This window comes from Vanellus vanellus (assembly GCF_965231255.1).
Source record: "Vanellus vanellus genome assembly, chromosome: 14".
NCBI classification, from domain to species: domain Eukaryota; kingdom Metazoa; phylum Chordata; class Aves; order Charadriiformes; family Charadriidae; genus Vanellus; species Vanellus vanellus.
Window position 1 is genome coordinate 12,435,506 of NC_138919.1, and position 19,751 is coordinate 12,455,256.

Genomic DNA, 19,751 nt, shown 5'->3' on the forward strand with positions numbered 1-19,751 from the left:
GGTTACCTGGCTGATGATTTAGGTGCCAAATTTTTTTGCTGAGTGATCATTCTGTTTTGATGTAAATGTCTGGAGGAAAGCATCACTCCTAGGGGGCATTGAGGAATCCGATACTAAATCATATTTGCTGTCTCGCAGTTCTTCAGAAAGAAATGTTTCCCTTTATTGCGTACACGAGTTAAAAAAAGGTATATAGGAGAAGCAACTCAAACATAAGCTTTTTAGTTTGGCTTAGCCTTTTTGTGTCCACGTGTGCCCGTGCACATGTATGCCAGCCCTCTCTTTGAAAAGCCTTTCATCTTTCCTTTCCCTTTTCTTTCTAAGGAAATGCACCAGAAATACACTAACGAATGAGATGTCACTGTCCAGACTGCTAAACTTGCTATTCCATTTTTTATGCAGACTCTAATTCCAGTATTCAAGAACCACTTCAAAACCCTTCTTCAGAGCTCCTTACAGAGACAGCGAGCAAAGAACTGCACAACCATCTCATGCTCGATATTGACAATGACACGGAAAGCACTGCTCTGTAATGGAAACTCTCAAGACTTTTCAAAGGTTCCTCTCCTGGTGGGAAAACTAACAGACCTAACAGTGAAAAGCTTCTTTTGACGATATGGCAAAACTTGTGCATCGCGGAGAAAGTGATTTAGCCATTCAGAAGAAGTTTAATGATCTGTGTCTCAACAACGGTTTTCAAAATCTTGGATGGAAGGAATTAATTACTGCAGAATCTTGCATAGGAAGCATAATTGCTGCTAATACAGATGGTATTAGCAGAAATTCCAAAAGAATAAGAAGCAGAACATTAGTTATTTAAAGTGCATGTATTACGGAAATAATCTTTTTAATGTCACGGTTAGACTTTTATTTCTAGTTCTTAGACATTACAAGGAGATGCCTTGCAAGAGACATTCCCTCTCTGATTTGCTGCAGATTCTTTTTAAAACATGAACCAAAAAATGCCAGAGTGCTGGTGGCGACTGCTGGTTATCAGTCGCCTTGTCAAAACTGTGGATGTATTCTAGTGCCTTGAAGGACTGTCATACTGTAGAAGGAAACTTACTGTATCTTTAATCATTTCATTGCTACTTAATGATCAGTACTTAATACTTATTTCATAGTTATTTGTATTAACCAAGCCTGCTTCTGTTTATGTGAAACTTGGAACTGTTTCAAGATGAAACTGTGGAAGAGTTTTTTGTGCTTTCATTGAAAATGGTTGAATTTTGAAAGAACTTTGAAACAGCTGTTTGGATTCGTCAGTTGGGTGAACATTTATAAAATTAAAGATTGTCTTTTGTCAACTTAAGGCATCTTTATTCAAGTTTGTGAGTAACGTTGCTTCCGATGCACACTGAAGGTTACCCAGTCAGTCCCTGGGCTTTGTAGCTCAGGAGCGCTGGCTGCTCGGTTTGTTCGTCTTTTAAGGACTGTAGCAGAAGCGTAGCGGGGATGAATATCTGTCCTTTAATGTGTAGATTCATGTTAAACACGAGTCCAGCTGTAAAGAGAAACACTGGATACAGTCTGTATCATACAGAGAAATGAGATGGAACAGGCCACACAGTTTCTGCGAATGAGAAGGAGGGAGAGGAAACAAGTTAATTGAGGTAACATTCACGTAACTAGTTGAATTAATTTACTTAAACTAGAGATTCCTTAATACACCATAATACATTTCATTGAAGTTATTAAACTAGACTTCAGGCTTAACTACAAAATAAAACTGCCTTTCATAAAGGTCTTGAGAAGACACGTTGCACTTGGCAACATGATAAATATATTTTAGTTGCTATCTCATTGGTGCCCCAGTTTGAAATCGCGGTGGCTGCCCAGTTGTTTCCTGTTCAGATATCTCTTAGCAGGGAAGATGACCCCTATCAGCAGGTGTAGTCCCACGTTCCTGTCTCTACAGGAGCACTGTAACAAACTCTTGTAACTCAAAACTCAGGGTTACAAGCCAAAAATTCTAGTTCTGTTACTAAATGTAATGTTTCTCTCTCAAACTGTATGCAGTGTACCTGAATCCAGGGCAGGCTGTGAAGGACTTAAATAAATTCTCAGAAAATCTCCTGGACTTGTACATTCTTCAGCATTGCACAGATAGTTAATTGTCTCTGCTGGGATTTGCAGCTCAGGTGCAAGAGTGTGGATGCTGTCATTGGTATCCTCACTGTCACCCTTGATAATAAACAGCACATGTCAATGCAGTAACAAGAAGAGCACAGGGCTATGACACAGTTAAAGTTGAAGAAATGTGCCCAAAACAGCAGAGCTGGTGTTACACCGTTGTTTACCAAACACAACTGTATCCTCTGTTCCTAAAAGTGCCCAGCAATGTGCCCCAGGGGTAGCAGGCAATGTAAGGAATCAGCTTCATGAGTGGCTTTCAGCTGGCTTTAAGCTATGTTGGTGCAGTTGATTAGTTCAATCAAGTGGCTGCACAAAATAACCCTACAGAGGTCTAGAAAGAAACTTGGAATAAAACAGTGAGGTTTTGTAATGCTTTAACTCAGCTTCTAGAGTCCTCTCAGGTGTATATGCTCGTAAACTCTGCTGGAAAGGTGAGCGTGGCTGCTTGCTGGTGTGGTTTGGGAGGATTTATGGGGATAAACTAGGTAAATTTCTTATAGCCCAGTTATTTGAAGTTTACCTCAACACTCTGAATGCAGGCTGCCAGTTTGAGGAGGAGGGTAAGGCACTCTGCCACCACCTCTGCCGTAGACTCCGATTGCATTGAGCCTTGTGGACATGTCGCGGGAGACATCGCTAGTGCCACGTACCAGTCTGGGAACAGTCTGGTGGGGATGTTATGTGCCACCACTAAAACTTTAATTTCCTGGAGTAAAGCACTGTGTGGAAAGAGAGTGAATTCCATCCTAAAGTACAGCAAGGAGTTTTTATCAGATGGTCAAGTTTCATAAACTACGCGGTGAGTTGTTTGCATTCCTAGAGCTGTGGTAGAGCCTTGTATGCATACAGCATGGTGCACCCCTCCCACCCCAGCCAGCGGAAACCTCTGATGTACTGTGCAAGAGTCTTGAGCGGACTGGTTGGATGTGAGGGTAATAAACGAGCAAAAGAGCAGTAGGGATTTAATAAGCAAACACAGGAGTGTGATTGTAGCTTGCTTTGATAAGAATTCCATTCATACCAAAGAAAACGATGCTGCTTTCATGAACCTGGATATCAGTGAATTGATACAGGGCCCTAGAGAAACAGCCAAGTTAAGCGAAAGACAGTAATTGGCTGAACTCCGTGGGGCTGCCTGGGTAGCGTTGAAAGGACAAACAGCAGGCTGGAAGGCAGTGACTAATACTCTGAAGATAATTTTTGAAATATACAGCTACAAATGTTTACAAAGCAGAGTACAGAGACCATACAGCAGATTCCTAAGGAAGGAATTTTCCTATTTTCTGAAACCCATGAAGGCTGTTGACAGTTGAAGTCTCGGCACCTTGAAGATGGACTCCAATGCCAAGGGCTGGGCAAGAGCCTGCTGGCAGCTGCTGACCGCATCCAGTAAAAATGTGTCACGTTAGCTGGAAAATGTCAGCTCCTCCATGGTCAGCAGGTTACTCAATGGAAGAATAAAAGCTTGATATAATTGTAGTTAATGTTCAGTTTAACCTCAAGGTAGCATTTGACCACTTCTGCTAAAATTTTGTTTCATCTAAGTGATACGAAACTTACTTAGGACCTTGATTTTGGAGAGAAGCTAAATCTTGGATGATGAGATGGATGGTGCTACTGCATGACTGCAGAGGAAAGGGTAGAAATGTTACAGAACAGCAGATTACAAATTAATTTGTGACTATAAAAATAATTCGTCAGCTGCCCTACATGGGCATTCCCTTTGAGTCACAGGCGCTGAGGACAACGCACGTGGTTCCTATTACGTCTGACAGAACATGACATCTAATTCTGTCAGAATAAAGTTCTGGGGCAGTTATCTGAAGCGCTGGGTGGAGCAAATCCCAGAGGTAAGCTGCTGAACCCACCACAGCGTTATTCAGGTCCTTTAAGCCTATGTATGGAGTAGGAAATGGTTCTATATTTGTAATTAGCTGGATCTTAGAAGCCAAATTTGTACAAAGATGAATCAAGGTTACTTGATCCCACTAGGAATTTATGTAACTTACCTCTACTACATGACAAATATAGCTGGAACAGAGAAGTAGCAGACCTGAGACTTGTTCTCCTGAGTGGTCTTCTAATGCATTTTCAAACAATCCTCTGTGATAACCTTGTTTCAAAAGAAAAAGCAGCAGTTTGTCAGACAGTTTATATGGGTAGTTGCTGCAGGTTAGCGTTATGTGGTCTGTTCTGTGTTCTCTCTGCTGCTACAGACAACAGATTATGCTTTTATTATTCAGAAGAAATACGAAAATGCTGCTACCACGGGGATCTCTTCTTTACGTGCACCAATGCAATTCACGTTAACACCTAAAACTGCACCAAACTATGCAATATTTCAGTAGCTGAATTCTCAAATTCCTATTGGCATTTGTTTCTTCTAAAGATGTCGTTACATCTTTGTGTCTGTAAATAGGAATGCAGAGCACTTCAGGAGCCTTGGACGTGCACTTGAATCCTTGCCTCGGCTGGACATGGGCACTAGCTGATACAGGTGTTTAAAAAAAACCACCTGTACTAATGTATCGTCTCATCAGACAAAACATTCGGTGTGCATTAGTTGCCTGAGGAAGTCATACTTGAAGCTGGTTGCAAAAACAGTATCAGACTTTTAAAGTCTCTCCCCCCTCAAGGAGAGAAAAGCACAAATACTTGTGTTTTATTTGCTTAGGAAGGATTCCCAAGTGATGATTCTCTTTATATGGTTTAACAAAACAGCATTTTCTTATTTTATGGGCTACTCCAAGTCTTGTATGTATCACTGCTCCATACTCCCTGTTGCGTCACTCTGTGCCCGTGCAGTGCCAGACGCTTTTGCAGGCGATATTTGCTATGACCATGCAATATTTAATGTATTTAAGAAATTTTACGATGGCTGCGCATGATGGGCGAGCAGAGCAGGCGGCTTCCCCCCAACCCCAGCGCACAGCCCGGCTGAGGGCCCGCTGCGGCCCCCGCCAGGCCGGGGGGTGGGGGGGGGGGGGCGATGGGCGACAGCGGTTCCGCGAGTGGGGCTGTGTGTCCCCGCGTATCCCCTCCCGGCCGGGCCACCCACCTGCCACCTCCTTCTCCGTCGCCCCTTCGCCCAGCCGGGCCACCACCAGCAGCCTGTGGAGCGGGAACCGGCCCTGCGGGGGGAGGAGAAGCCAGGCCGGGCCGCGCCCGCTCGCACCGCCCGGGCCTGGGCGGGGAGACCCGGCCCCGCCGCCGCCGCCGCCGCCCCACCTGCGCGCCGCGCTCCCGCCGCTCCCGCAGCTCGGCCAGAAGGCTCCGCCGCTCCAGCGCCGCGGGCTCCGGCGAGTCCGCCCGCCCCGGCCCCGCCGCCTCCTCCGACATGGCCGGCGGGGCCTGCAGCCCGTGAGGGGCCGGTGGAGCCGGTGAGCGGCCGCGCTGGGCCCGAGGCCTCGGGCAGCTCCCCTCCGCACCCCCCCGCCCCACACACTCCAGGCAGGCAGGGAGCAGCTCTCGCTCTTTAATAAAGTTTTATCAGCAGCTACACAAAGCCCCCAGGGTGAATCACACCGCCAGCACAGCCCGGCCTCCCCTGGGGATGGCGAACGGGGGTCGTCGGTCCCGGCCGAGGGTCTTCACGGCATGGAAGTGCTCGCAGGATGGCCCCAGGCGGCGAGGGGGAGCCAGCAGGCCCTGTGCTGCCCTCCGCCCTGGCAGCACCTGCAGGGTTTGGGCTGGTTTAGCTTCTTCAGGTGTCCCCGATGACATTTTTGGGGCAGTTTCCAGGGTGGGTGCTAGTGTTGGTCAGTGCCGGCTCTCTGTTCCGGCCCCACCATGGCAGCGCTGGGAGCGGTGCGGGGAGGCTGCAACGCGGGGCAGGCTGCGAGAGCCACGAGAGAGCGATGCTAACTCAGCACAAACAGAAATGTCAGCGGGCCCGTGAGCACTAATTGCACAGGCGCTTCTGCCCGCTGCACTGACGGAGGAAGCCAAACCGGCCCGGCTGAGCCAGCGCGGCACGGCCGGCTGCGCCGGCAGAGCCCAGGCAGCAGATGTTGGCTCTCCGCCGGGTAAAGGAGCTGAACCAAAGGGGAAACAAGTGCTTGTAGTTGGTTATAGAGGCATAAATAGAAAGAGCATCTAGACTTCCTGAATTCCAGGCAGTGCTCTAACCCCAAAGAGCGTAATTAAATATTTAAAATAACCAAACAAACCTCTTCTGCCTTCCTTAACTCTTTACACGCATCTCGTTGCCAGTCCAGGTCTGACGGTTGATGGTGCCGAGCGCTCAGCACCTCTCATGGCCAGGCCCCCATTAGAAATAAGGAAAGGATTAGGGAGGAGGGTCTGTCTTCTTAAATAAAGAAATAAAATTTAGAAAGCATTACGAATTAACATTAACCTTCTGCTAATTATTATTATTTACACCAATTAAAATTAGTTGATGTCGTCTGGAATCGAATGGCCAACTGCTATGCGAAGTAGGCCCAGAGGAAGAGCCCAGCACATACACATAACAGCAAGTTGATGTTCAGGACGTGTTTCACCAGCGGTTTCTCCTCCAGGGAAGCCACGGGAAGCGGCTCGGGTTTAGTCGGCGCCGCATTCTCGGCGTTTTCCTGTTTGCGCTCCATCCCGCAGAGCCACAGCAAGGTGGTCATCAGCTTCGAGTTCCCTTTGGTGTTAGTCGTACCTAGAAAGACAGTCAATAGTGAGGTATAAATCTCACCAACAAAACACATCCCAGGAATGTATCAGTGTGGTCCTGCACAAAGGGTCTTGATGCAAAAATGCACCAGTGCTCTTTAAGTGAATACACTAGCTACACTGAGGTTTAGGAATCCCTTCAATTAGCATCTTTTGGGGACTGTAGTAATCAATGTCATTCCTCCCTGGAGGTCTGAGCTCAAGTTCTGCTGTTCCCAACATTTAATAAAGAGTAACAGTAGACCAAGCTTAAAAGCTCAGCTGCAGCTGCTTGGTGCCCATCAGCTTCCTCTTGCGAGTGCATGCTCTACTCCCTTTGGGGTTACTCCACGCCACACAGGTGTAAATTGAATTTTCCCAGCTCTGCTGTGGGCTAGGACATACATATCTAAATGCTGGGAAGACAGCGCTCGTGCACAGCAAACGGGAGGCTTCCCAGCAGCTGGGAGATCTGCACTGTAATTCATTAACTTACTGATCTTTTCAACAGCTTTTTATAGATCAAAGGAATACACAGCAAAAGCTGCAAAGTTACATAAACAGTGTCCCAAGCCTGGCAAAAACAAGTGATGGTAATCATCGCTGGAAAATGCAGAGTGAGTTGCTATGCGTGTTTGTACCTAATACCGACAAGTACAAGTTTTAAAAAATGTAAATCCTCCTTCACTGATCTGTCAAGAACTCCGCCCAGGGCTCTGGGTTCTCCCTGCTGCTAGAGTCGATCAGAAAACATCACTGAAAAACAGAAATGGAATTTCATGAAAATAATTGTGTTTTTCCTCCACCCTCCCCTTTTTCAACCAGTTCTCCTGGCAGCAGGTGCAAGCAGCACCAATCGCTGGTGCAGGATAATGGGCATGGCTTTCTGTATCCCATCCAGCTCCTTCTTGATTTCAAGCATATCTAATGCCATCAAGAGATGGAAAAGAAACTAAACTTCTATTTAGGTAACGCTGTCAGGTAAAAACCTTTTGGCATGCCCTGAAGTTACAGAAATCCAGAGGAAGTAGCTTTAACGTTTCTTGTCTTCAAAGGCTTTACATAATGCCTAGGGTTGTTAGGTGTAGGTATTACTGAATACGATGTCGGAGCACTTACATTTATTATCATTTGAACTATTTTCAGAAGCAATGCTTATATCAATCTGGAGAGCTGGACGCTCAGCTTCACACGCTCCTTTTGCGGCATCGGGGGAAGGGCTGACTGCTAGGTCTTTCTTGACTGGTAGATCCCCACGTGTGAACCAGGTAAGCCGACTTATCTGATGGCATGAAGAGCGGTGTTAAAGAAAACTGCTTTCGTGGTTGTTTCAAGGACTACCTTAGCAGGAGCAGTAGTAGCCTGCAGAGAGAATACTTAGAGGGACTGAAATCTGTTCTCCTGCTCTGGTGGAGCAGGTGAACAGCAAAGTGCTCAGCTGGTAACGACAGAAGCGATGGCTACCGCCGGCATGCTGGGTTTAGTTTTGTCTGGAACACGGTAGCTGTTTGTACAGATGGCATTCTTCACTCTTTGTTACTGCGGAGGAGACATTTCTGCACGGGACCGTCACTGGACGCAGACTGAGAGCGGGTCAGTGAAGAGAGCAAAAGAATGGAAATTGTGGCCAGGGAGGAATGATTCAAAGAACTGGGGTTGTTGAGAGAAGAGAAGACAGGCGGGAGATATGATAAATTTTCTTCAAATAAGTAAAAGACCCATTAAAGAGGAATGTTCTCAGTATCAACGATAGGGCGGACAGAAAGGGATGAGCACAACATGAAGCTGGAAAGATTCAGGCTGCAGATGAGGAAAAACTACTACTGCAAAGGGCAGGTGAGCTCTCCAATTGATCACACGCCTCCCTGGGCATTCTCCCTCTCTGGAGACTTTTAAGAGTAAGTTCACCGGGTCTTTCAGAAATACATCAGGTTAGTCCTGTCTCGAAGCACGAGGATGCGTTGGCTGTATGATTTCTGAAGGTCCCTTCTGGCCCTTCTTTCTGCTAATAACATTTTTCTGTAGCCTCGGTATATCTATTGAAAATAGTCAAACTGGCACAAACCTGTTCCAGAGGAAGTGTGCTCTCTGCCCTTGATTTCTTTTTTCTGCGAGTAAAAATGGTTCCTCACTAAGTTAGTAAGAGAGTTGATAAAGATGACCCAGAAGCTGGAATTTCTTGGAAAATAGAGGGAAAAAGCTAATTTGTCATGGATTAAACACACATCTTTGAACTTAAGAACAGCTCTTTGTAGCATCTACTGTTGACAGTTTCCAGGGTGGGACCCTGGATTTATGGGACAAAATAAGGCAGCAGGGTGCTGGAGCAGAGGAGGGATTGCTGTTACAGGTTATTGCAAGTGTGATCATAAATAAAGAATGAATGGAAACTTCCATTTCTGGATTATTTATCCCCACATTATTCCCATGGATGTAGTGTGGGCCATCCCGGAAACCGTTTACAAATAAGAAAAGAAATCTGAAGGGGTGACGCACCATTTCTTCCGAGGGGGGTTCTGTGAGCATGCTCACGACCAGCACAGTGAGCGTGGAGATCGCCGCCAGGACCATGGAGAAGTAGAGATAGTGCATGTACTTCACCACGCCTGGTCGGAGGTCGGTCTCGCCGCACTGGGGCTCTGGGTAGATGAAATCCAGCACCAGCCGAATGACGCCCAGCAGCAGCCCGATCACCAGGCCCCAGAACGCGCCCTAGGAAAGGAAAGGTATTCTTTACTGGGGCAAGCAGCGTGTTCCACCCAGGATCCAGGGCTATACCTACATGCTCAGGCTACAAGCTGGCCACCCGTTCTCCTTGTGGGGTTTTTTTGGTGGGCTTCTTTTCCTCCCTTTTCTGCTCTTGCTATCTAGGTCTGCCAGTGCTGTTACAGTAGCCTGGTACCTCTCCTCTGTGGGGTCAAGTGGGTCATTAATTTTGGTATGGAGGGGAAGGATAACATCTTATGCCAGAACACTTTGAACAGTGGTATTTGTATCTTAATGGTTGCCTTAACCCCGGGGGGCTGACAGATGCTCTCCACATAACCGAATCCCAGGTTGTGAAGACTTTACCCTTTTCCCAGTATCAGAGTTTGTGGAGGAACTGGAGGTTTAGGACTCCTGATGCCAGTTGGTCTGGCTCCTTCACTCTCTGGGCTCGCTGTGCCTTCTGTAGCCCCCCTGATGCAGATAATACAAGTCCATGTAATAAGCAAGCTGATGGCTAGTAAGCCCCTAACAGGCTTCAAGATTTGTGAAGCACTCTGCAATGGAGTGATGTTGGTTATGAAGCTGGAAAGATTCAGGATGCAGATGAGGAAAAACTGCTACTGAAAAGGGCAGGTGAGCTCTCTAGTTGATCACACCTCCTCCCCCCCCCCCCCCCCCGGGCATTCTCCCTCTCTGGAGACTTTTAAGAATAACTTCTTGGGGACTTAAGATGCAACACTGGCATCTCACTCCCTCTGAAATGCCAGTGGAGTCTTTGCAAAACAGCAGGAAATGCTCCCTCCTGTGTGGGTGATGGTTGCTTGGGTTGTGCAGGGGTCTGGGCGCATTCACTTTCCCAAAAACTACAAGAGGCGGCAGAGCAGCAGCCTGGGGTGGTGGTTTGAACTGCAGGGCTCTTGTGAGGACAGCGAGGCCGCAGAGGTGACTGCGCTGAGCACAGCAGAGTTTTTACCTTTTCATTTGCTCTTTTCCAGAAGCAACCCAGTATAAACACCATTGCCACGGGGGGCTGCAGGTAGGAGCTGATCGACTGGATGTAAATAAAGAGCTGCCCTCCCTGGCCAGCCTGTACCAGTGGGATCCACAGGATGGAGACCACAGTGAGCAGCAGCACAAAGACCCTGTGCAAGAATAAAATGTCATTACTGTTAGTTCAGACCATTCTTTTCCAATTGCTCAGCTTGCGAGACTCTGATGGAGATCCCTCCTAACCATAAGGCCCCCACTCGAGTCCTCCACCAAACCCGTGCTATATGGAGATACAGCTGTACAGGGGCAGCAGGCTGCGAGGTGTGCAGAGATGGGTCTCTAATGGTCAGGCTCGGGTACAACGCACGTGTCCTAGTTCTGCGTACCTGCCAACGATCATGAGTTCCCACTCAGAGCAACGAGGACGGAAGTGTTTCCAGAGGTCCATGGTGAAAATGGTGCTGGCACTATTAAAGATGGAAGTCAGGGAGGACATGAGAGCTGCTATCATCACTGACATCATCAGGCCCCTGAGTCCTGGAAAGAGAAGAAGTACAGCTGCCCTGAGGAATCCCCGGTAACCCCAGTATAGGATGACTTCAAATTCTTCTTTGAACTATAACAGACTTTAAAAAATGGCTTTAGCCCCAATTTTAAAATGGCAGTGTTAGGGAGGTGTTAACAGTTGATTCTCATTGTTAAGCATCTGTGCTTTCTTTCTCATCCAATTTTGACTGAATTAGACCTCTGGATACTGGATCATCACCCGTCTCTCCTGTCGCGTGCTCTCCCTTGCCACTGTCTCACCAAGGCTAACATAAACCCCACTGAAATAGTTACAGGGTATTTTCCTCTCTGAACTTCTCTCACGGATGGCTTTTGGCTGGTACGTACCGTACCCATCAGTGCCAGCACCGTTACCAAGCTCCTTACCTACAGGCAGAAGTTCTATGACCAGCTTAGGATAAGCAATATCAGAACAGCCAGACGGGTTGCCACAGATTTTTCGGCAAATTTCCGCATCTGCACAAGCCACCAGATCTAAAATAAGCAAGGGGGAGTGAGAGGCAGTATTCCATAGCCACAATAAACCAATATATCTAAACAAGTTAGTCTGCTGAATGTAGTAAACTGTTTTCTAAGTGAAATACTGGAAAGCTTGGAAAGCTTCCAGAAAATGACAGAGGACACAGCAAGGTAAGGGCAGCACTGAGCTTCCCCATTTTCCCTTTTTTTCCTTCCATGCAAAAGACGCAATCCGTATAGGCAGTTGACCTGCCCTGCATGGCTAATTCTTCTCTAGGAATGTTGCTGCTTGAGGACTGAGGCTATCCACCCACCGCTAGCTCGGCTCCTGCCCGACAGGCACATCCACATGTTCCCACCGGGTGAGCAGTTTATGGCATTCCGGGGGGTGGATTAGGATTTCTCTGAGTGCCTCAAACTTAAATTGCAGGAGGAGTAATGTGTTGGGTGCAGGAGGGTCCTAAGCGCATGATCAAAACGCAGAGCAGCTGCGGGTAGCAAGCTCAGAATAGGTCAGCGCGACTGTTGTAGCGTGGAGCAGCACGTTGTGCGATATGTGTCTGGGGTCTGCTGCAGGAGGATGCGCATTCTTCCGCTTGTAACTGGAAGCAAGTTTCTTCATGCTTTGGGCATTTTGATGCATTGCAACCTTTTAACTTATTCGGTAAAGGCCGTTGCAGCTCGGTAGAGTAGGCGCAACCAGTAGTGATAAATAGAGGGAACAGATCTCTCCTTCAGCACTTACCTGGGAAGAGAATCCGGCTGATCATGCCTGGCATCACCATCATAAAGAGGGGCAAAATTTTCAAGTAGGAGGTCATCAAGGAGCCTCCTTTGGCGTGAGAGAGGTTTTTAGCAGCAAGGGACCTCTGAACGATGACCTAGAAATTAAGAAACGTGTCTGGTCTGCTGTCAGCAGAGAGGAGCTAGCTGTAGATGATGCGATACCAGTTGCCTTCATGTGTATACTTTATCCTCCTCTAAACTATTGAAATTTTAGAAGGGTGAACACAGAGCTTGGCTGTAGCTTTATAATTCTCGCTTCTGATCCTAAGTACCTTCCAGAAACGTAGACCTTAAAGTCACTGCTTGTGTCATTAAGTCTGAGCCTTGCTTCTGCGGGATACCATGCTGCATGATCTGTTCCTTAACTAATCATACTCAGGCTTAGACTTTTCTTCTTCTTTTGCTGGGGACTTCCCTGAGCCGATGGCTAAGCCTGGCCAGGTCAGCAGCCCTCCTGTCAAAGCAGGACAGAGTCTGACATGAGCAAAATGAGTTAGACAAAAGAGTACTACAGCAACATCAGGAGGCTGCTTAGGGCTCTAGTCTTTCTGGCTCTGATGTTGTCGCTAGGAGGGATGGTAGTCAAAGCCCTGGAAAGTTGAAAGAGTGAATTCACAGGTGGTTCACATGAAAGGAATGGCTTAAGTTAAAAAAAAAACCTAAAAAACAACAAAACCAAAACACAAAAAAAAAACCAAAATGCAACATCTTTATAGACTGGGATTAACTCACAAACACATTCTTACCCCTTTTTACATTGAAATGATTCCCAAAAATAGTTGTGCATATCAAGTTTTGCATCTTTAGGGCTGAAACCATCAGATTTTACTAAATTCCCATCAGAAATAGTAAACCAGTCCAGGCTGCATTGCAAACCCTAGGCTGGTAATCAGATTCAAACAACCAATAGCACGTTGTTGAAACTGAGCAGAGAAATAAGCAGTAACCCACCTGATCTGTACACCAGTACCACAGGGAGGGGATGGTCATTCCCACCAAAACTCCTGGCCAGGGAAGGTCAGAGTTAACAGGGTCTCGGAAAATGTGAAAAGCATCTTCTCTTGGCAAGCCACAGCTACTGTTTTCCTTGCGAGTGCTGGGAATGGCATCAAAGTATTTTGTCTGCAAACCTTCAAGACCGCCAACTTCAACAAAGCCTAAAATAGGTCATGAGAAGCAGTTATCACATCTTCCCGGCACGGTACTCTGATTTTCAGTCTCTGTAGTTTGCTATGGGTGATCCTCCACAAATACTCTTTAAAAATCAGAAGCTATTGACTCGAAGATTGGGCTGGGGAATGGTATAACACTGAAACTGTTGGCTAGAGAAGGTGCTTGTTCACCTATAATACAGCTTCAGAACGTATTTCTTTAGAGATTTTTCAGGGAGTACTCATGGCGGTTTTACCACATAAAAAGCTACTGTAAGATTATTTGTATGAGCACGTATTCCAACAGGAGAATATACAGAGAGTAGTTCCCAGAACATCAATTGAGTAATCAGTTGTGATGATCCGGCTGGTTTGCAGTACTTGGTAAAGCTTCTCTCATAATTTTAGCGATAAAACCCCAGGGAAACACTCACTGAAGACCATGAGAGTCACAGCCCCGATCAGCATGATGAGAGTTTGCAGAGCGTCTGTGTATATGACAGCTGCCAGGCCACCTAAGAGAGCAGAGAAGCGGCAAACTGTGGGAAACTGGGTTTGTTCTGTCGTAGCATCTCACTCTTTGCAGAAGTTTTTGACAAGCGGCGTAAGCCGAGCCCCGTGCCTGGCAGGCTGGTGGGTTCTGACTGTGTTGGGGGGCGGTTCGGCCAATTCCTGTGCATGACACTTTGGCTGCAATTTCTCATGTTTTGAATCAGAATGAGTCACCGTTTTGTCACTAAAAAGCCAAAGTCCAGTATAAGTACTTCTACGGGAAATACGGGGAAAAGCTCCAAAACAAAGCCCGAGCTGAATAAGGAGGAGAACTTAAAAATAAAAAAAAAAAGAGGGGGGGATCTTTATGAGCAACATTACTCAGGGTGAGCACTGAGAAAGGAGCAACCTTTATTTGTTTGGGATTTGCTGCTTCCTCCGTGCATGGCTTTTTTCCATTTGGCCACTCATAAACCCTGAAAGGGCACCCAAGACTGACAATGCTTTCCGCATTACACGGCTCATTGTTATGTAAATCACTCATACCTCCAAAAAGCCCGGAGGAAAAATGTATTGTGCAAATGCCTGGAGCACAGCTTCTCCTTAAAGCAGAACTGACACGCATGCATATCTGGGATGGCCGTATAAGGGGTATTCATTTACTCTTAACTGGTAATTTTTTCTTAACAGGCGAGTTATCAATTGCTCCCCCCCCTCCCCCCATTATCCATACTCATGGGAAAAGCAGATGGTATGGGAAACGCAGGACTCCTATCCTGAGTACGAGGATGCACGGTGCATTGCACGAACACGCTCAGCTCACTCAGCAGCATCTGTGGTGTGATCTGAATCTCAGCCACGTACCTGCAACAGTGTAAAGGGCTGTGATTGCCAGCAAGCCTACCACAGCGATGTAGAGGTCCCAGTGTAAGGCTTGCTGAATGAAGAGGGCCCCAGCATACATATCGACCTAGAGAAAAAAAGTGTTATCACAGTTGCAATGATACTACCGAGCCCCTCAAAGCTAGTAGTGCCAGCGAGCGTGAGCATTCAGCTGACCAAGCTCTCTCCTTTAGTGGGACCAGTCTGGTCTGTAACCGCTTGTGGCTCCTCAGCTCCCCACAGCATCTTCTCCGTGTGGCACATCCCTCTGCAGCCCCAGCTCCTGCCTCCCGTGCATTAAGACCGGGCTCAGCTCAGCATGTAAATAGTTTATTATTGGTGATGAGGGGACAGGGAGGGCGATGGTGGAGCTGTCCCAAGAGAGGGGGAGCACACACAGAGCTCTGTGAAAAAGGCATTTGGGTGGGGTGAGCTTATCTCTTTCCCAGAGCACCAGCGAGCTGGGTGGGGAGAGACGTGCTGGCCAGGGGACCGGAGCGCCCGCGGTGCAAACCTCCCTGGGTGCCTCGGCCTGCTGCCAGCCCCAGCACGGGTTTGCCATAACGCGAATTCCTCCCTGCTGACACGGCGACAGCGAGATAATAAGGAAGAGCGTCCTTGGAGCCAGGACCCAGCCCTGACCTGCTAGCTCTGCAGCTATGTGAAAACGCTGCATTTTAGGAGAGCTTTAGGATAGGCAAACTGCAGACCGGAGAATGACAGACAGATATAAAAGCACCTGAACGATCCGTTCCCTCTCAGGAATTGTATTATCAGAGACTTGCATCAAATGGTTAGGTTTTTTCTAGAGGAGAACCTGAGCCTAGCTGCTTGGTGCCACCTGAGCCCCGTGACTAGCATCCGTTTCAGAGGGGACACGGGCAGGCGTGTGTCAGACAGCGCCTCCCACTTTGGCCCCGTACGTACAGGAAAAACACCGGCAGGGACTTGTCTGATTTCACAGATTCATGCACTGCTGCACGGTTAATAAACAGCTAGTGAGGTGTTGCGCAAGGGTTGATTCAGTTATTTATTCGAGGCACTACATCAAACAGGTGCAATAAATCACTAAACTCCTTTCACCTGAATGCATACCAGCCCCTACGCTCTTATTCATCCTGCACGTAACAGCGTTCGGAGTCTGTGCAGGCAATAAATATGCAAAGCGAAGAAACTGGGTAAGCTGCCAGATGTACAAAATCTAACAACAAATGCATCTGCACTCACAACTCAACTTTTCAATGAGCTATTGCTCAGGACGGTGACACCTAGCTTTCCCTCCTACTGTGGCAAGTGTTCAGATCCCTCCTGGGAAAACAAAATAAGTTATTCTTTTTGTGTAGGTTCTCAAAACAACTATAGTCCATCTTCCTCCAGTATTTTCATAATATACCCTTTTCTGCTAATATAGGGAAAGGCCAGTAGTTGCCTTTCTCAGCCTCACTGATCAGCACTTTTCCAAAGTGAATTTGACTCAGTCTGTTTCCATGTTTTTTTCAACTTACTGATATTTTGGTGAAGATATAGATGAACAAGTAGAGAATTGCCAGGAACATCTGAATTCTTTTGCCTCCAAAACGTTTTTGCAAGTACTCAGGCATGGTAGTTACCTATGTGAGAAGACAAACCGTCAGAGGAGGTGGTACGCAGTCGCTCCTGCGAATTGCAGAGGGCTCACCCGCGGAGCCGGTGTGGGTGGCTTGCACTGGTGGAAGACCAAAACAGCCCTGCCAGTTGCACTGTGCTGATATTTGGTTCTCAGCTGCCTACTTAGGCCAGCACAACAGCTTAGCGAGCACTGACTTTGCTATAATGTCTGACATAAGGCTCACTGTGAACTGTGATATGAGAGCCTCTGTCCGTCTCCTCGGGGGATGGAGCAACTGCGCTGCATTGCCAGGGGTAGCGGAGAAGTCTGACCCCCACACCCAAACCCTCAGTGCCGTTCCCAGGTAGCAGCTCTTGTCCCTCTCTTGCCACCGGAGCAGCACTGTGGCTCACGCCATGCCCTTCTGGCAGACGCACAAGTGCAGCAGGAGATGGTTAAGCCCATGAGCCAAACAGGTGGTTTAAATATCAGCAAATCATTAATGGACACAACATCCCATCTACTTACTCCTGCTGCTATGTAAATTGGAAGGAATAGCCAGGCCAGCACCAAAACACAAAACATCCCCTGCAAAGCAAATGGAAAGGAAAGGAAGGTCAGCAATGCTGGTCAAGGCTGCGACTGGGTGGATCAATGGGGACACGGGGTCTGGGTTATCCCTCAGAGGCCTCCAACCCCCAGCAGCTGGTGGTGAGTTCTAGCTCATGCGGCAGGAGCCTGAGCCTTTGGATCTGCCAGACCTATACCCGTGTGTGGTGACTCGGTGGTGTTGGAGTTGCCTTGTCCAGCACAGGGATGGCTACAGAGCCGCCGTGCCACACTCACATTCCACTCGTAGGCTGTCGCGGCAATTCCTGAGGCAGCTCCCGATCCAGCCAGGCCAATGAAGTGGCCACTTCCAACGTTGCTGGCAAACAGGGATGCACCCACCTGGAAAAAGATAGGAAATTGGATCTGGTCCTGGCACAAGGCATTGTTCTCAGCCTCATGGGAACACAGTGATGCTGTTCCCCCACTCATGACTGTGGAGGACGTGAAATCCTCGTCACCCTCTGCCACCTCCTTCTTTTGCCTACATGTTCAGTGGCTCTGGCACCTCTCTCCAGCTTCTTTCGTAATTCACTGCCTATCACTCATTTGTGGGCGTGTTTAGGACCATCCTGCTCCCAAAACGGTGTCTAGTCTCTTGTGGAGGAGCGGGGCAGAAGGTAGAGGTAACAAGTAGAAATGTCAGGTCATCAGGTTCTTACATTAGTACATACTATTGCATACTGACTCACCAGCCCAGCCCAAATGAAATACCCTACCTACAGACTGGCTCAACATAAAGCTACATCGGCAATGGGGACCACCCAGTTAATGCTGGAAATCTCCAGATCAAAGCATGCAGAGCCGGACAGGCTTTACAAGCTGGCGGGCTGGCTCTCGCAGGGCGCAGGGCTGTGGCAGGTTCCCTACAGCAGCTCCACTTCCCCAGCCTCAAATACGGGGAAAAAAAAAAGCGCCAGTCTTATAACTCGGTCTTTGCAAAACATGAAAGTATTTTTTTTTTTTTCCTGTTTCAAGAAAGAAGTTCTGCTTGGACAGAAGTGTTTTTCAGTCTTGCTGTAGCCTAGGGGCACAAGCAGTGTAACCATAAAGATACTTACAGGCCACCAAACCATCTGCCCTCCAGCTAGAAAGTAGCCTTTTACAGTGCTGCGCTGCGTCTTCCACATAGACTGGGAAAGCAGAAAAGCAGAACACAGGTTTTAGCAATCCTTTCAGTTGCTGCTCAGAGCATCACCGACCAATTTCCCCAGTGGGAGACTCTGTACTGTCATCAGATGAAAGCAAAGGGTTTCTTGAAGGACCTGCAGTTGCTGCTGGGAAATCCTGGGGGACAAGAGAGCAGCAGACGAGGGAAGGGACTGGCCAATGCTCTAAGCCCCGTGCAAAGTTTTCTATCATCTCAGCATCCTGATTAAATGTTCTCTGTGATAAGCAAACTAAATCACTCCAGATCCACAAGGAAGGCATGCAATTTTGGATAAGAACTGCGGACATCCTATTTATTAGGTGCAGCCAGGAGAAATGCTCGGCACTGCACGTATTATTCATTGACTCCTGTTCTTCAGAGATTTCAGATAGTTTCATGCAACACCTTGAGAGTTATGCACCCCATTTGAAGGGAGCAACTATTAATCTCTGCCTTATGACAGCGAGATTGTGCTTTTTCTATTGCAAAAGCCATGCCAGAAGGATGTCCTTCTGTCTTAATTATATATAAACAGTATTTTTAATTTATGGAATCTGCTGTCGAGACCACTGCAGACAGGCACAGGTGATTTATAGGACAGCAATTCCTTCCTGGATGAACAAAACATTATTATTAGCAATACTTTGTACTTAGATGACCTCTTCCTTACAAGGGTTCTCAAAACCTTGGCAAACACTAGAGCTGAACAGCTCTCCTCTGGAGCAGCGAGGCCACTTCCCCAGGCTGAAGTGAGGAAAAGGACCTGTAAACTCTTTCTTTCCGCTTGTTCAGTTGAATCCAGTGAAGTGCAGCCAGATTTGAGCCAAAGTAAAATAATTTGAGGCCCAAACAGCCATATTTTTCAGTATAACAGGGCACATACGAAAGCTTTTAAGGGTATCTGCTTACCCACAACCCAACGGCGAGGACAAATACAAAGTACAGCACAAGAACAGCAATGTCTATGGAGTCCAGCGTCTTCTGGGGAAACACATCCCACGGGGGGGTCACCGAGGATGGAGTGCTGCTGGTGGTCTCCATGGTTTCTTATGCAGGCCAAGTGCTTCTTTATCTTGATGCATATATCTGTCAAAAAATGGGTTGCACGGTTAGGAAATGATGTGGCAGCACCGCGAAGGTGTTGACCGTTTCTTGAATAATTCAGGGGTTACCGGCCCTGTGGCTCTGGCTGCGGTGCTGCTCATGCCAGAGCCTTGGAGAAGGCTCTTATCTCTGGCATTTGCCTTCATCCGTGACTCCCTCTCTGTGATGTGAAGAGGCTGCCAGTAGGCAGGCTGGCCGTACGTTGGTTGGATTTCCTTTCCAGTGGCTAATTTTCTAGCTGGCGGAGAAATGGGCGCATTAGAGAGGAGGTGTAAAGAGCTGAAATAGCCGGAGGAAAGGACTGGGATGTGGCACAGCCGGTGATGACAGCCTGCAGGTCCCAGGGCAAGCAGCACTGTGGGATTGGCCTTGGTGAGAAGATGCTGCCATACATGTGACCATGACGAGCAGCCGGGATGTGAAGACACGTGAACTGCTCCAGCAGTGGTGGCGTTTTTCCTCCTTCTCCACAGCAAGATCTTGAGCC

At 47.7% G+C, this 19,751-nt stretch overlaps 3 protein-coding genes across 4 annotated transcripts in view; 1 reads left to right on the plus strand and 2 right to left on the minus strand.

Annotated features, from left to right (window-relative positions):
- ARHGAP17 (Rho GTPase activating protein 17) overlaps positions 1-1,307 on the plus strand; it is a 48,373-nt gene extending 47,066 nt beyond the window's left edge. Inside the window, exon 20 of one of the 2 annotated variants that reach the window (XM_082490370.1) lies at positions 403-1,307. In XM_082490370.1, the coding sequence (XP_082346496.1) occupies positions 403-533 (131 nt within the window). In that variant the 3' untranslated portion in view covers positions 534-1,307. The remainder of the gene's footprint in view (positions 1-402) is intronic. The other variant, XM_082490371.1, reaches the window with a different exon arrangement.
- A 15-nt stretch (positions 1,308-1,322) lies between these two features.
- TEX47 (testis expressed 47) lies at positions 1,323-5,475 on the minus strand (the record flags this gene model as incomplete). Its single annotated transcript, XM_082490737.1, has 7 exons — positions 1,323-1,573; positions 2,025-2,193; positions 2,657-2,855; positions 3,697-3,761; positions 4,146-4,249; positions 5,195-5,267; positions 5,365-5,475. The coding sequence occupies 7 exons, from the start codon at positions 5,473-5,475 to the stop codon at positions 1,536-1,538; spliced, it is 759 nt and encodes a 252-aa protein (XP_082346863.1). The 3' UTR covers positions 1,323-1,535.
- Positions 5,476-6,563: 1,088 nt separating this feature from the next.
- On the minus strand, positions 6,564-19,201 carry SLC5A11 (solute carrier family 5 member 11; the record flags this gene model as incomplete). Its single annotated transcript, XM_082490839.1, has 15 exons — positions 6,564-6,784; positions 7,897-8,059; positions 9,274-9,489; positions 10,460-10,628; positions 10,863-11,013; positions 11,410-11,517; positions 12,248-12,383; positions 13,240-13,445; positions 13,874-13,954; positions 14,796-14,901; positions 16,319-16,423; positions 16,930-16,989; positions 17,248-17,352; positions 18,072-18,143; positions 19,070-19,201. 15 exons carry the CDS (start codon positions 19,199-19,201, stop codon positions 6,564-6,566), a joined length of 2,031 nt encoding a protein of 676 aa, XP_082346965.1.
- Positions 19,202-19,751: the final 550 nt, after the last annotated feature.